This window comes from Anneissia japonica, unplaced genomic scaffold (assembly GCF_011630105.1).
Source record: "Anneissia japonica isolate Jap-2015-1 unplaced genomic scaffold, ASM1163010v1 scaffold288292_len1863012_cov191, whole genome shotgun sequence".
Taxonomy (NCBI): domain Eukaryota; kingdom Metazoa; phylum Echinodermata; class Crinoidea; order Comatulida; family Comatulidae; genus Anneissia; species Anneissia japonica.
Genome location: NW_022688773.1, coordinates 1593979 through 1610785, shown reverse-complemented (window position 1 = coordinate 1610785; position 16807 = coordinate 1593979). Strand labels below are relative to the sequence as shown.

At 31.3% G+C, this 16807-nt stretch overlaps 1 protein-coding gene across 3 annotated transcripts in view; it reads left to right on the top strand.

Annotated features, from left to right (window-relative positions):
* LOC117123418 (coatomer subunit zeta-1-like) overlaps nt 1-16807 on the top strand; it is a 100620-nt gene that overhangs the window by 33381 nt on the left and 50432 nt on the right. For all 3 annotated transcript variants that reach the window (XM_033269339.1, XM_033269325.1, XM_033269332.1), the window contains exon 4: nt 7645-7792. In XM_033269339.1, coding sequence (XP_033125230.1) covers nt 7645-7792 — 148 coding nt within the window. The remainder of the gene's footprint in view (nt 1-7644; nt 7793-16807) is intronic.

Sequence of the window (16807 nt, the reverse complement as noted above, 5' to 3'; positions counted from 1 at the left end):
TGCATTGCATTGCATTGAATGACACTTGCATGGTTTGGCTTTGGTCTGTGTGAGAGGTTAACTCATTGGTGGTATCTATACATCTAGAGAAGTGTGGTTTACTGCTTTGTAACCATTAGGAAACATGATATAGAAGTAACACGTAACAAGTAATTTGAGCATCTTAAAAAAAAACCCCACTCCATCCTCTTTGTGTGAAAAACTCCCACTATAGATACTGAAGATGACACCGTCAAGACCAATTAATCCGTGGCCTTCCTCAACCTGACAATACAAGTCTGTTGAACGGAGAGGACTTTGGGGCCTGTAAAAGTGGCTTCATCATATCTGTTTTCTTTGTATGTGACTGGACGTAGACCTGACTTTCATTTTCTGACTTTACTCATCATATTTATGGTCTGACTTGGGGAACAATCATGCGTGTTTGTGTTTCATGAGGTACCGTAAAGGAAATGTTCATTCACATGGAAGCAGTATGGAGAAATGCTATTGTATCAAAGATTGTGTTGTTGGGATACGGGTGCAATTAGTGAAGGTGAATTCATTGAGTTAAAAATCAGTATGGTTGGTGGTGTACAGTAGGTAGCACACATAATACCGGGTAATCGTTTACCTATATGAAGGTAGCTTGAGTTTTTTTAGTAGTAATTGATTATGTAGGTCTAAGAAAAGTGCCAGCTGAAACTTAATTTATATGTTTTTATTGCTGTTGATTAACGTAGCAGGTTGTTTTTTTGCAACATTCATTTCTTGGCGCCATGTTTAATAAATGTGACCTACCTAGCGAGGCTGATTACTTGGGAGGCAGGATGCGCCATAAGTTTATGAGGTGTTTGTGGAATTGTTTTGGTCGTGAAAAAAATTAGGACACTTTGCCTTCAACCCATGACCTTGGGAGTTTGACACCATTAGTGTTGAGAATGGGTGGAGTAGTGGTAAAAACATGTAAACATTTGGCAGATGATGTGTTTAGTTTAGGTTTTTGCTTGATTTTGTGAAAAGTCATGCAACATATGGAAGAATTGGGACCCCTGTACATAGCACATTTAACATTTATCCTCTATGACCATGCCTTTAGCCACTACCTTAATGTTTACCTCATCACCTGATATGACTACCGCCCTCAATCACATGATAATTTCATATTTCAACACTGCAATGTCTTTCTACCATATATCCCCATGGTGATTGCAACTCCATAGAGATTTAATTCAATCATAACTTCTTTAAGAATTTACACAAAGCAGAGATAGTCATCAATCAGTTATTAGGTTGTGTTCTCAAATATAAGCACAACAAGGTGATCTGTCTTCAACTTGTTTCACGATAACATCGATAGTTATTAAAATACTGCATGGGGCTCATGGAATCTTTTCCTCCTGCGATTTGTCACTTATCTCGTCTATTCTCCTTCCATGTTGACTTCGGTGGTGAAAGGACCTTTGCAAACATTCTCTCAAACAGCCTTGTTAAATAAATCCTACCACATGTGACGTTAGTACATGTTAAAGATGCTTTCTAGTTAAATCTGAATACACCTTATAAAATCATTTCAAACATCAATTTTCTCTTTTAAGAAAGTAATCAAGTTCAACTTCAGTTTTTGCAGATATACAGACTTTTTACTACAAAAATTATTATTGATTGCCAGTTAGTTTAAGATACTAATTTTTATAAAGGCTCATCCCTTCTCAATGCAGTATGACTGTTGAACAACAATCATCAAAGAGAACCTTTCAATAGTGCTAATCAGTCTTAGCAATTGACCAATCAGAACAGGGCCACAAATGCTTTTCTTTTTGGTTTTTTCCAGAAGTAAACACAAATGATATATTTTTAATTTGTGGAGGCTAACATTTTCTTCATTTAAAGATCATTGATGGTGTGTAGGAAATTGTGGTCTATGATTTGTACATGAAGTGTTACATGGTTACATCAACCCACTTCTGCTGCTGCTATGCAGTGTATACAAAACAGCGTAGCAGATGATGATGATGATGTATAAAAAATTTATTACAGTCAGTGCATGGCTTCAGATCGTATGTTTGAGTCAGGTATTGGTCAAATTGCTGTGTTCTTCACAATTGATGTTTATCCCTGTTTTACCCAGGAGTATACATGGGTACCTGATAGGATGTGAGTGATGTGGATTGATGTTGGTCTGTGCCAAATTACATAACAGGACAAGGAATATTCTAAGGGAGTGGAGAAGTTTGCACATTGTGAATGATTTAAAGCCAAAGACCATAGTAACTTAAGCACATAGTGACTTTATTATACAGTGTCCCACAACACAAAGATAAAGTTTATCTCTGATTGGCTAGGTAACACATGCTCATGCCTGCTAGAGATTTACACCTGGCGTGTAACACCCTGGACACAGGTGATAACAGTACAGTATCATTTACAGTATGAAAGTCATTTTTTCGAAATATGAATGAAAGTCGTCGTCGTAAGTTTATTACCCATTTTATTCTCCACGTCACTGAACCATGTACTTACATGAGTCTAACCTACACGACAACACGGGACCTTTTAATAATGACTGTGTCATCATCCACATACGGCTCCTCCCTTTGCAAACTACTCACATTAGGTATCTATTGTTTGCCATTCATTAAATCTTTCATCGTTCGTTTCACTTTATTAGTCATGGTCATCCCTTGGTAATAGATCTTGTTTCAATAAAATGACGTATTCTATAAACCAAGGTCGTTTCAAAGTTTACTAATTTTTTTTTTTGGTGGAAGACTGTTCAGAAGGAATGATTGTACTGTAGGTACAGTCTTGGGTGAAAGTTAGGGAGTCATAAACATCCCAGGGAAACCCTATGGACAGTTGGGATAACATTTATCTGGAATTTTGATGGAAAAAAAAAATAAACAAAATGTATTTGATTATTGGTAATAATAACAATAATAGGCCTATTCTTAAATAAACAGAGATACCACTTGTAACCTAAGTTGTGGCATATCACAACTGAGTCGAGCGCCCTCAATGTATGTTTTAAGTAATTGAATTTCAATCGAATTGTGACTATTTAAAAAATGTTCAATTTTGACATTTTGCAACGAGAAAAATAAAATAATTTTTTTTAAGTTCATGTGAAATATAGGTCAGTGCATTTTTGTGACTGATGGACTTAAATTTAGTATCAATTGACACATTTTTCATTTCTCCCTCTCCCATTCTGCTTCTTAAGATAAATTCCCCCCGTCTATGACTGTCTCCAGCTGTGAAAAACATGCACTATTGATAGTTGTTGGCATTTTCAAAGAATTTTTAAAAATTCATATTGTCAAGAAGTTTTTTTCAAATATACTGTATTACTTTCTGAAATAATTTGAAAGAATCGAATGTGTGGTTTGAAAACTTGATATGCGAGTATATTTTTCTAAATGCTGTGAAGTGTTAATTTCCTGAATTTGAAGACAATTCTAACTTAATCATAATCAAAATCGTATTTGTTATTATAAAAAATTTAATTTTTTTTTAGTTTTTACTTGTGCCAAAAACAATTTAACTTAGGAAAAAAATTGGATTATCATTATTCAGCTTCTAGTTAATTTTCATATGAATCAGATATTCCTGTATTCCTATTCATACTTAAATATGATCAACTTATCATGAAACCCTAAAACCAAGATGAAACAGGCACATACATATATTAGGTTAATGGGACGATTAGACTTTCCTGGCAACAGCTCGACTGTACATCTGTCTGGCTTACCCCGCTTGCAGTCCCTCGGTACTGAGAAGCAATCTATGGGTGTCCACAGGAGACTAGGGCCTAGTTCAACAGTTCATATGTTTTTACTGATTAGGGAAAGCGTGTGCAAATCGCACTTAACTGTGTGGAGTACGTGTGCTGCTGTGGGTTGGCTCAACATGTCATGAACATGTGTGAAAGTTGAACTATAGGTCATCCTGGAAGTTAAAAGAATGGAAAAATAAATTGCTTCCCATATCATCCCACACGATTCAACTAGCATGTGATATGGTCATGTGACTGATATGTAGTCATGTGACTTTTTGCAAATAAATTGCATTCTTTTTATTAGTAAACATTTCTAATACGCTTGTGAATCACATTCTAAAAGAACGCCCTCTTAAGATTGATTGATCATAACAGATGTTTCTAGCTTTCAATCTATCGCTGATCAATCAATCAATTATTTTTCTATCTAGTTTGTCTATCAGTGCAAACCATCCTCCCATAAAATTTTAGCCCAGCTAGCCAACAAACTATCAATCACTCATTCAATTATTCCAATCCACTTTATTCTTCATCACGCAGTTATTTTATTATATAATTTAGTCTAATACTTTAAGCCTCAGTCCTCTTTGAGACTGTTTAAAAAAATTATGGATAAGCAGTGAAAAAAAAAAACCCAGTAAGGTTGGATTGCTTCCAAATCTAATATAAGTATATGGATGAAGATGATAATCAATATATCATAAACATAATTTTGTAGGCTTAAAGTATATAGAGTGATTTATTGTTTATGTGTCAATATCATATAATGGTGATGGAAAACGGATTTTTGCGAAGACTGACCATAATTGAATATCAGTATGTGCAGAAAAATAAAACTAAAGGTGTTAAGAAAGCTCATTCAACCAGATCTCCCGGCGGTTACCTTGGGTCTGGGCCTACTGTATATACCCATTAGCTTTGGTGACTAATTCAGTCTGTTGTTCTCTTTTATCGGAACAAATTGTGACGTTAACATACTAGAGGGTAAGCAAGTGCACCCTGTAGTATCCCTGTTTAAAGTATACTGCCCATATCCTCTGATAGGCTGTATTCCAGCTTCCATGGCAAGGCTTCGGCCTACCTATCCCTGTAGTATGTAGCCTAGTCCTACCCTCCCCACTGAGATGCTATGAAAATTTGAACTCTCTGAATCTCGCGTTTAAAAATCTATTGGGATGGAATGGTGCGTAATTGGGAAATGTTACTACTGTATACTTGCTTGTTAAAACAGGTAAAAGGTACTGAACATGATTGAACAGCTGCAGGGATTGTCATAGTTGCTCAAATGACCAACAAAATTCTAAGAAATTTGAGCATCGTGAACAGAATTGTGGAAATATTTCAGTCTAGCTATGTTCTTATAACAGACACTAAGCTCTATTCATCATTCTTAGTGAATGCTACAGATTTATGATCAAACTCAATCTCTAATTCATACTATAAGCGATATTAAGCTTATGTAATTTGTCTCGATCTTATCACCATATACTGTCTGCTATCTTTCCATCCGTCACTTTTCCTTTCAACGAATCATCTTGACGTGCGATAGAACGTGTTGCGTGCTTGACTAGTAAGCATATCATGATACGGATGTGCCTCCTGTCTTGGCAACCTCACTAGGGTGTCTTCCATTCAAGCTATAAAATGTAAACAAGTTTAATTGGCCGTATAACTCCTATATAAGCCCCTTCAAAGTATAAGTATTAATCATTCAAACATATTTCCGTCACTGTTGATTACTCAATCAGTTACTTATTTGGTTTTCATTCTGTATAACAGTACTATCACTCTATGGTAATGATTAGTGAATATTGTGGTATCTATGCAATGTAAGGAATAATATAAAAATAATAATCTCTCCTACTGTTAACCAAGGACACTACTGTAAAATGAATCACAGAATCTTTCATTTGTATTGTAATTTTTTATCCTGTATCTGTTACTTGTTACAGTGTTTGCAGACACATCTGTTTTAAGGTGCTCTGTTGACACAACCCCTGGAGCATTGGAGTCAAATAAATAAATAAAAATGAAAATGAAAAAGAACATATTAATGCATTGAAAGTTGATGTACAGTACTTTAGAACCTTTTATACTACAATTCATATTCAGCAATGAGCCTTGTAATTATATTATTTAAAATTTAATATTTATTATTTAGTTAATATATTATAATTATTTTTATATTATAATTATTGTTAGTATGTAAGTATATTTGTTTTGTATTTTTATTATTTATAATGTTTTAATAAAAAAAAATTTCAAATGCTGAATAACCAAATTTAATAGTTAATTTAATATTTAGTTAATATATTATAATTATTTTTATATCATAATTATTGTTAGTATTTAAGTATATTTGTTTTATTTATAATGTCTTAATGATTTGTTTTTAAATGCTACTTGTGATTTCTCTCTCTCTTTTATGATAGTTTAAATATTTTTAAAAGTAAAATTGTTAAATCATTGTAATTGTATTTTTTTTAACTTTTCACTTAATATTGTTACATATATTGTATTACGTTTTGATTCAACCTGTTAGTGGCAGTTTTTATCACTGTTGGTTTCAAACTGAATAAAATAAAAATCAAATAAAAATAAAAATGAATAACGTTTTCATATCTATTTAAAAAGAAAAAAGAAAAGATACCAATACACATTTGAGATATGGTATGATGTAATAGTTCTTATAAGATTTTATAATAGAAAATGCGAGTCAGTATCAGCAGGAGTTCCATTGACCATTCATTTATTCATGTTTTACAAGAATTTCGTCTCCATCTCTGCTGTTAAAAATCAAATTTTGCCCGTAGCCCAGCTCCCTTCCCCTGATCGCTGTCTAGACAGTACCGTATGACGTGTCTGCGAGCTAATTTAGAACAGAGGCTTCGATCGGATGAAACTTTATAACACTATTCTGCAACTTCAGATCCATTGTTTAAAAACTTGCATAGAATTATAAAAAAGCATAATTATATTGATTGTGATTTATATTTTAAGTACAATTTAATTTTATTAAGAATTATGTTCACTTTATTTTGATATGTGATATATTGAACAAAATCTGTTTATCATTGTGTTCCCTATTGATAAAATCTTAAACGTATCGTGTTCATTAAACAATGTTGTTATTGTTAGCTGGTAATTAAGATTGGGTTATTCATTTCTGGTAAAAGCAACAATTTGTAAATATCATTGATGTTGAACTTAATTTTTTATGACAGATTATAATTGAATATATAGTCATTGTAATCTTGTACTTCCAGTGAAGTTAATATGAAGTACTTGCTGTGGTCTCTCCCAGCATGCTTGGCAAGTGATATGTAAATAGAAAATTATGAACCTGTTGACATTTTATAATAGTTTATCTGTTAGTTTGTTCACGTAGACTTGTTTGTATTTTTACCACTATACACAAGCCATATGTACAAAGCCATTGGTCAGGCTTTTTCTTCTGTTGCTACTTAAACTAAGGATGAAATTTAGAGTGCTTTCTGGTCAAACTAAATGTCACTAACATCTCACAATTCTTCATATTTGTTTTATAACTTACCATTAATTTCTACTATTTACTATTTACTTTCATTTTCTTTTAATGTTTTTTATTAATATTATATTTATTATTACTGTATTGATTATGACCTTGCATTCCTAGGCAAAAATGCAGCGGTGGCTCCAGAAATTGTCCATGGGTCTAATGAGTCCGACAGGGTGTCCAATCCAAAGACAATTAGGTATTTTGTCCATTGAGAGTGGAAATTTCTGCCTGACTCCTGACTATGTTGGCTCCAGCACTGGGCACAAGGTATATAACATGATGCAAATGAAAAATTGTCTCATTTTATATTTTAAAATTTTGATAAATAATTTTGTTTTTTTTTCTGCAGCTGAAATAATCATGTTACAGGGCCTAACCTGTGTCTACCGTAGCAATGTGGACCTGTATTTTTACGTTATCGGCGGATCGTCAGAAAATGAGCTCTTATTGGTTAGTGTGTTGAGCTGCTTGTATGACAGCATCAGTCAGATTCTAAGGTAAGTGCTTTACTTTGAAAATAATCTAATAATAATAATAACAATAATAATAATAATAATAATAATAATATGCTATTTTTAATAATAATACCTTTATTTCATTATAGGAAAATGTATGCTAACTTTTTCAATTAATAGTTATTTTCTAAATAGTACACTAATTCTAAAGAGGGCGCTATTCTTAAAAATTAAATGTTTGAGATTCTAAATATTTTTAAAACTATGCAGTAATAACATTCACAACATACATTGGGTATGTTAAGAATTTTTTTACAAGTTGAGGTCATAACACATGTTTATCTGACATTGTTCTATCATTTTGATTTTGCATGGACTATTTCTATTTGGAAGTTACACTTTCCCCTCTCATGTCAATTGATTTGTGCAACTGGTACAAAAGTAATTCCAATATATTTTTAAAGTGGCAGATACATGCCTGAATGTTGATTGCAGAATTCCATTCTCATGATTATTGAAAATGTTATCATTCTTAATAGCTCTCTTGTGATTGGTTGGAGTGTATAGCATGTCTACATGGTGATTTGTATTAGACTGTGATGTAATCATGGGAGACAAATAAAAAAAAATTGTTATAAGCACTAATATAGTACTGTATATTTTCTCAAATTTTAAAATTTAATTATTTTTAATTATTCACCTAAATTTAAAATATTCCTGGCCTATAAATTGTCTGCCAACCTCACATACTATCAGAAATTCATCCATTTATAGTAGCCTTTTAAAAATTGTTAAAATCTAGGCTGTCCATTCAATAATTGGCTACAATAATGTACAATCTTATTTTTAAGGCTGTGGCTATGCTTACACCAAAGTGATCAAAATCCCAATGTTCTGATTGGTCAACTTGGCTTTACCCCTACCATAAAAATAATACTTGCTATCTTTTGCACATCTCGGCATAAGCATAGCCAATTTTTATTTTTAAATAATTATGTTCTTGAAAGTTTAAATGCTAATTTATAATTTACTATTGTGGTTAGCAATATAATAGTATTGATTTGACCTTTGCAATATTGCTTGTCATTCGTGGTTATATTTAAAAGGTCAATTTGTATGGTTTATTAAATATCATCATAATTCATCTTGATATATTACTCAGGGGAATTAAAACAAAGTTTTAGAGCTCCACTGAACTAAAGTTTAACTAACTATTTTAGTATATGGATATATATATATATATATAAATATGTAACTTAGTATAAATTTTTCTTGTACATTTTTCATAATTCAGTTTATAATTTCGCCAGGAGTAAGAAAATTACCTTATTCTTAATTAAATCTTTTAAAAATATTACTTAATATTGGAATTTAATAATATAGAATAGGTGAAAATATAAAGTTATTTCAGTTATTTAATTTAGCTAATGTTAACTTTTATTTATTACTTATAATTTGACTTATTTTATTTTATGATTATTATATTTAGTTGAATGAAACTTAACAATCCAAGCAACTAAAATATTATGAACGTATAGTATTTCTAATAATATTAAATAAGAATTAATATAAAATTGTATCCTTGTATACTTTTGGTCATGATAAAATATGTTCATATAATTTTTTTAAATAACAGTTTATATTGGTTCTCAATTTGCGGATTAAATTCCATGTAATGTTTGTTCGTATTATGCTATGTTGAGTATGGCTGTGAGTGCATTAGCAATCATATGGGAAGTTAATACTGACAGAGTGATTCTGAATGGTGTGAACAGGCGCCCCCTGGTGGCCGCTCTTCAAGTTTTTGGGGAAATACGAATGAACATTGTATCGGTTGCTTTCGGTCTCCTCATCGGTCAAGCGCTGAGTACGAGCCAATCAAAAATTGTGACTCTGCATTTAATTTCACGTCGTTTCCTCCTACAGTTGAACTGAACTTGATGATTTCGGCAAAAATTACTTTGATTTTATTGTTGAGTTCATAGTAGCTGATATTTCAATGTTAACATTAATCATTGTATATTACATTTGTATTAAGTTGTATCTACATGGTATGGCTCAATTAGGTATAAAATGTTGGTTCTGTAAATCAAATTGGATGTAAAAATTCTGAGACAGGAAATTCTTAATAAAACTCTATGCTCTACAATAGTTGTGAATTGTCAAAGACAAATAATATTCCTTTTATTTATTCTTTCTTTTCACTAGAGATATTTCAATATAAAAATGCTTTATCTCCTACAGTGTATAAATGGTACAGTTTTTCTTATTAAAATTGAGAATAGAAACTTCTTAAAATCTGCATACTCATAATAAATTTAGAAATGTAAAAAACAAAAAATATATAAATAACAATTTTAAAAAAGTTTAAAAAAGTTTTAATTTAATTTATTGGGTATTGTCAGCTACCAGTTGAAAGTATAGAATTAATATAAAACTATTATTTTTTGTTGTTATAAATAATAATCATGATTTAAATATGTTTTTCGAGAATAGCTAAAAATTCTACCTACTAATTCACCTTACCTCCATTGTCACTGTCAGTAGATTCACAGAAAAGGTCATTGAACTATGGTTTGTGAATTCCAATGGTTATAATGAAAAGTTCAATGGTACATTATTACGACTGAGACTTTCTGTTTGGACAAATTTCACGCCATGATAGCCACTGTCACCATGTACTGTACACATGATTGACGGAACATGCGGCACGTTTCACCGAATGTCATCACTGGATGCAGTGCATCACGCTCGTTAAACCTTCAACACTTATGCTTGGATATCTGTCAGTTAAGGATGTTTGGTTATAATGAAAAAAAAAAAAATTTAAAAAAAAATGCAAAGACCTTCTTCTAATGTATTGGAAATGGGCCCCTGACTCACAGAGTTGTCGAACATCAAAATAATTGTATTTAATCAGTTTTCTAATTGAAGTCATATACGCTGTGATTCATATTGCAGCTGGAGTCAGTTGCATACTTAAGCAGCGGCTAGGCCACGTTGCGATGGCAACTCATCCATCAAGTGGATGGGAGGAAGTGCATTCTGGCAACCTTTCTCTGGTGGCCAGGCTCTGAAGTATATCTCCGCAGCCTTTGTATTCTCACTGGTTGTTACCGGTAATGAAGCGTATATGGCCCAGAAAGGCAGTAGCAATTAAGTTAACATTTGCTTAACAATTAAAGCGTGATTAAATTTTTCCAACTGCCTCTGTTAAACTTTCTTGTCACTTGTGTTAATTTTCACATTCAGACACACTTGATGTATTATAGTTACATAGAATTAGATTAAATTACGACACTAAGTGAAAAATGGGAAGGCATTGTTACTGCAAAACAAGCCAACATTAATAACCGATATAACAAGAAAAAAGAAATTTAATTTGAATATGAACACTAATTAATATTGTAAAATATTGAATTTATTTTGTAGTTACTTCATTTTGTTTATTTAATCTATATTATTGTAACTTTATTCAATTCATTTAATGATTAAGATTAATTTTGCAAAAACTGTCTCAATTAATTATGAAATGAATATATTTCTTGATAGATTAATATGTTGAAAATCTTGGAGGATGTACATAGTCCTACATATTTCACAAATGTATACAAGCCAATTTCCTGTCTGTTTTACGCAGACTACAGAAATCTCTCTAATTCCTTCCTCCAATATGCTTAGCTAAAGTTAATTTTGTTTAATTCAAAGTTATCCATTTTCCATAATTTTCTGAATTTAATGATTTCTTTATATCTGTATTGCTTTTAAACAAAATTGTTTACACTCTTTCCTGTCTTGTCAATTTACCCACCATCATCCCATGCTTTTGTATCTTTGACATCCCTATTCATCAAAATCTATAACATTTAGTGATCAACAAGAAGTTTCTTTTGAAAAAGTGTGGTCTATTTCAGAAGAATGGTCTATTTCAAAAAGTATTGAAGATATTGAGGTCGAAGGTTAATAAGCAAGGTCATCCAGGACCTTCTGGTTATTGTTCTTGATCGTCTTCCTCTGGAGGTCATCACTATTTTAATACGAGGCATGTTTACTTCCCTCCAATATTCTTCAAATGAAAACTTGACGCAGCATTCTGCAACCAATTTCTCCTGAGGCCTAGGTGTTGACAACTTAGATTTTCCTTAACATGGTGTAGACTACAGATGACTATAAGCTGTGACATACAAAACCATGTAACGTGCATGTTCGTAATAAACTCATTTAACCCAAAAGTTTACATAACTTCAAATGCTTGTTGACTGCTGGCAGACAAAAGGGACACTTAATTTTAAAGAGAAGTAAGTTGGGTAAAATAAAATTACTTAAACGTACCTTGAGACATCATTTAAAACACCTGGCTGACGATGCTGGGGGAAAATTTCTGGATGTTTTTAACTTGTTCTGTTGTGTGGGTGTAACATATAGTGCCTGTGGGAATATAACTGTTTGTGTTAAGCGAAAAGAGTTGAAAAATAAAATTCAATATATTGAATACTAACATCTTGATAATAGTTGGCGATAATGATGATAGTAAAGATGATTTTGTGAGTATTTTAAATCTACCATGATTTAAAATAGGTAACATTCAATGTCTGAGGTTGAATTTTATCATTAAATAATTGTAATTTTTCAATTAGTTATTTCCTTCCCAGACACTTTAAAACTGCATTTTTTTCTGATTTCATTTTCAGCAGAATTAACTGGACTATAAAATAGTGATGAATCATTATTTACAAATTATTTTATAGATACAAGATTATATAGATTGATATAATAATAAAAGCAACATCAATAATAATTATTTATAAAAAACTTGCATTTTACATTACAATATAATTATTAATTTATGTTTTTCATATCATATCATATCATTTATTTCACCAGTAAAAACAATAAAAAAATGTATGGCTGACTGGCCGGATTGCCCAAAAGCAACGCAAAGTTACTGTCATGGGGCTCTCCTGGCAACGCATACAGTACAATAATACATAAAACATAAATACGGTAACTATATATAAAACCATCTCTTTAAAAATTTCATTTTAAAATGTAAAAGTTACAAAAGCTAGAACAATTTACAGCGCATAAATACATAAAAATAGCAAGCAAAAGATCATTACAAAAGGATAAAATTAACTTTTAAAATGAAGTTTAAGGTTATTTATAAAGGGATATAAGCTAAAAATGAATTGATCCCTGAGATCCACTGGTAGCCCGAGCCAGATCCTTGGAAAAGAGTTAAAGACAGTGAATTTATGAGCATTGGTTCGAGCAAAATTATTGATAAACTTTAGATGGTCACTATGTCTGTGGTTAATTGAAATAAGGCTAAAAATATTGATTTTGAAAATTCCATAAAGACACTTTAGCAATGAATGAAATTGTTAGAAACTGAAAACGGTGTTCAAGAGATATACATAAAGATGAGAAAATCTCGTGGTAATGAAGCCTAATGAATTCTGGAAAACAAGATCTGGTAACTCTTCTCTGAACTTGTTCTAGAGACATAATATGTCTGGGATACCGTATTCTAGGAGAGGGCGTACTAGGGCAATATACAACCGTGTATTACCTCCCTCTCTCTGCATCTTACAATGCGTCTACAAACCCAAACATTATAGAAGCCTTCCCAACATGATTTGCCCATGTAAGTTGATCATTAATCATCATACCAAGATATTTACATGAATCAACGACTGGTATAGGTTGTCCATCGATCTGGTATGAGAAAGCTTTTTCTTTTCAAATACATTTTATTTTTAGAACACCAGTCGAGTGTGGCCTCAGTATCTTTCTGTAAAATTAATTTATCATCGTGAGACCTGAAAACCCTGTATAATAATGTATTATCAGCATATTGTGGTATAGATGATGACACGGTTGAGTATATATGTTGAGTGTATATATGTTAGTATTATAAATATTAGTAAATTAAATTTTATAATTTTAATATCACATAGCACACAAGTCTTATATAGTGCATAATGCCAATATATTATAAAGGTCAAAGCGCTCTGGTGATAGAACAAAATTTGTAAAGTAGAAGTTTTTAAAACTGTCTATTTAATACATGGATCTTCATAATTATTTTACTGTCTATATAAAAAGAACATTCTTGCCATCTATTTATAATAGCTTTTTTCATAATATTATAATGAATATGTAATTTGTATATTATTGTATTTCTAGTTAATAAAATCTGTATAAATTTATGGATGACGATTGTCACTTCTAATCCATTCTCCGTTCAAAATCACACATGACAGTGAATGTCAGAGCTAGCAAGTAGATAGCGCTATCCGAGTCTGTGCTCAATATAGGAAGTCAAAGAGAGTTAGACAGATAAACTTACTTCATTAATATATACATAGACCACAGCTCTTTCCAAGACTCTTAGCCGAGCTTGTTGACAGACTGATCAAAGGCTCCAAGTCTAGCAGTTTCGCAGGACACTTTGAGGAATGTAGGCTTAAAACACTAGTCATCGTTGGCGGAGAAATTTAAATTTAGAAGCAAAAGTTAGTTAATGATACGATACAGAATATACTTCAAAACATTTTCAATCTACATAAATAGAATATAAAATACTATCGAGTATCGTGTAATTATGAAAAGGAAAATGATTTTTTTTTTTCAATGTTTTGTATAACTGTTTTGATGATCTCTGCTCCTGAAGTTTTCTTAGGTTGATGCTTATGTCTAGTGGCATATCAAGACGTATTGACTTGAGAGCAGGAGGGGGATGATTTTTGGAGTATTTTATTTCAAAGCATTTAAAAAATTTATTGAGGTGCATACACATGCAGCAAGGATTGATAATAGCAAATGTATCATTGTTTTTCGATTTAAAGTGACAATCCCTTTCTAAAGACAACATACACACATGATGCTTTACACAAACTAAATCTCAATATGAGGTTTAGGGAGTGAAGTTGTTTTGCTCTTGAAAACAAATCCTGCAACACAGACATAAATAGTAACCCAGGACCCTACTATTAGAAGGCAAGCATCTTAACCACCGAACTATTCAACTCCACTCCGAAAGATTAATGCTTAAGTATGAGGTACTAATCTGGGAGATTGAGGTAATTTTTAAGTACAGTACTTGCGTATAATATTTTGTTAAGAAAATTTTTGCCCTCGATAAGAGTGCTTGGTGAACAAGTTTTGTTCGTAATTAAGAGTGTGCCCTCCTCCCCCACCCATAGACATGCCACTGTATATTTTACGGTAAGCAGATGATGAGGTTCTGTCTTAGCGCTCCTGGGAAAAGGAGACTAATGTGCTAGAGATATCCCCATTATTGATACTAGATGTAATATGCACTCATCGCATTGCCCTGATAAATTTGCCTGTTTGGGAAAACTATCACCTTAACGAAAACACTTCCCAAACTTAAAAACCGCACAAAACATAATAATTTACTTAGGAAAAAGCCAACTTTCAAGAGCAAATATTTTCTTCACAAATTCCTTGAAAAATATGCAGGGTTTACCGATATAAACTCGCATGCTGTGAGAAGTGTAATTCAATTTTAGATTAATAAACAACCGACAAAATATATAAAGTGAAACAGAAGTCGTGGATAGCTGAATCGTACGACATAAGAATCAAATTGCCGTGGATTTAATTGCATTCCACAATCTAATTTTGTAAGTGTTTTCAGGAAATTCATCATTTCTGTATAGAATATCAGAAGTGATTATGGACATTAAAAAACATGAAAGTAAATTATTCTACTGTGTATCTCATCCCAGATCCCATAATCTCTGTTTCCACATTCTTTGGGAAATTTTCACTTCCTTCCAAAATTAAACTGAAAATTGTCAACTCTGCATCATGTATCCTTTGGATTATTAAAGAAAGTGCATTTTCCTTTTATTTATTTTTTCTTTTTTGATGTACAATTTTATTCTGCTATATAATATTAAAATATGCTTAATTGATCACCATGTAAAAAAATAATGTTTAATTATTATTATTAATTGGTTCCTTTATGTAATTTATTTAATTTGTATTGTATTTGTATTCATTTTTTTGTTTAATGTGACTTATAATAATAAACAAAAACAAATAATTTAATTTTCATTGATATATTTCTTGAAACATTGGCAAGTTGTCAATAAATGATAAAATATACACAAGGATGAAATTAATAAATTTCAAGTTAATACCAACTCTCATGATTTGATTATACAATAAATACTGCATTTTAAAGAGAACCAAATAAGTTATAACCACTGAACACAGATACCGGTAGCCAGATATGTTTTCACTGATTTACAGGCCTTTTACTACAAAAATCTTCATATTGATTATCGTTTGTACTCATTTTAACATTAGCTATTTGATCACATTAGTTTAAAACTAAAGAATTATCTGTTGAAATCAAATAACAACAAATTGACAATTTAAAACATATAAGTAGATAAAAATTATGACATATTGAATTATTATGGTTAAAATTGTTTATTATTTTGAATTTAATTCTATATTATTAGTTTCATTTTTAGAGTATGCACTGTATCTTTTGGAACCTGTATGTTGTCTTTTTAGTTTCTTTTATACCTATTAATTTAATCCAATTCAATTTATTATACTGTATCTTATCTGGCTACATGTTATGTTATTCTAGTTTATTAATTGGGTTTTAGTTTTATGTCTCATTCAATTACACTTGAGAAATCAAACTTATTTCATTTTGTTTACTTTTCATGTTAATTTTTTCAGTGCATATATTTTAATGCGAATATCTTTACTCTTAGAATTAATGAGATATTAAATAGCACTGTAATCTAAATTGCCAGAGGTATTTTTAAGTCATTTTTTTCAGCAGAATTATAAATCGTAGAATTTAATAAACAGATTGTCAACTCAAGTGGCGACAGTTTGAAAAATTATTTTAAAATTAATTTTATATGTTGGACTGGCAGTCATCATGAGTGAAGGTTTATGTCAAACATGATTATCACTACATGATTCAAATCCTTCGGAAGAAATATTATAATAATTGAACTGTACACAGAGACAGTTTTTTATTATATGAACAAATAAACG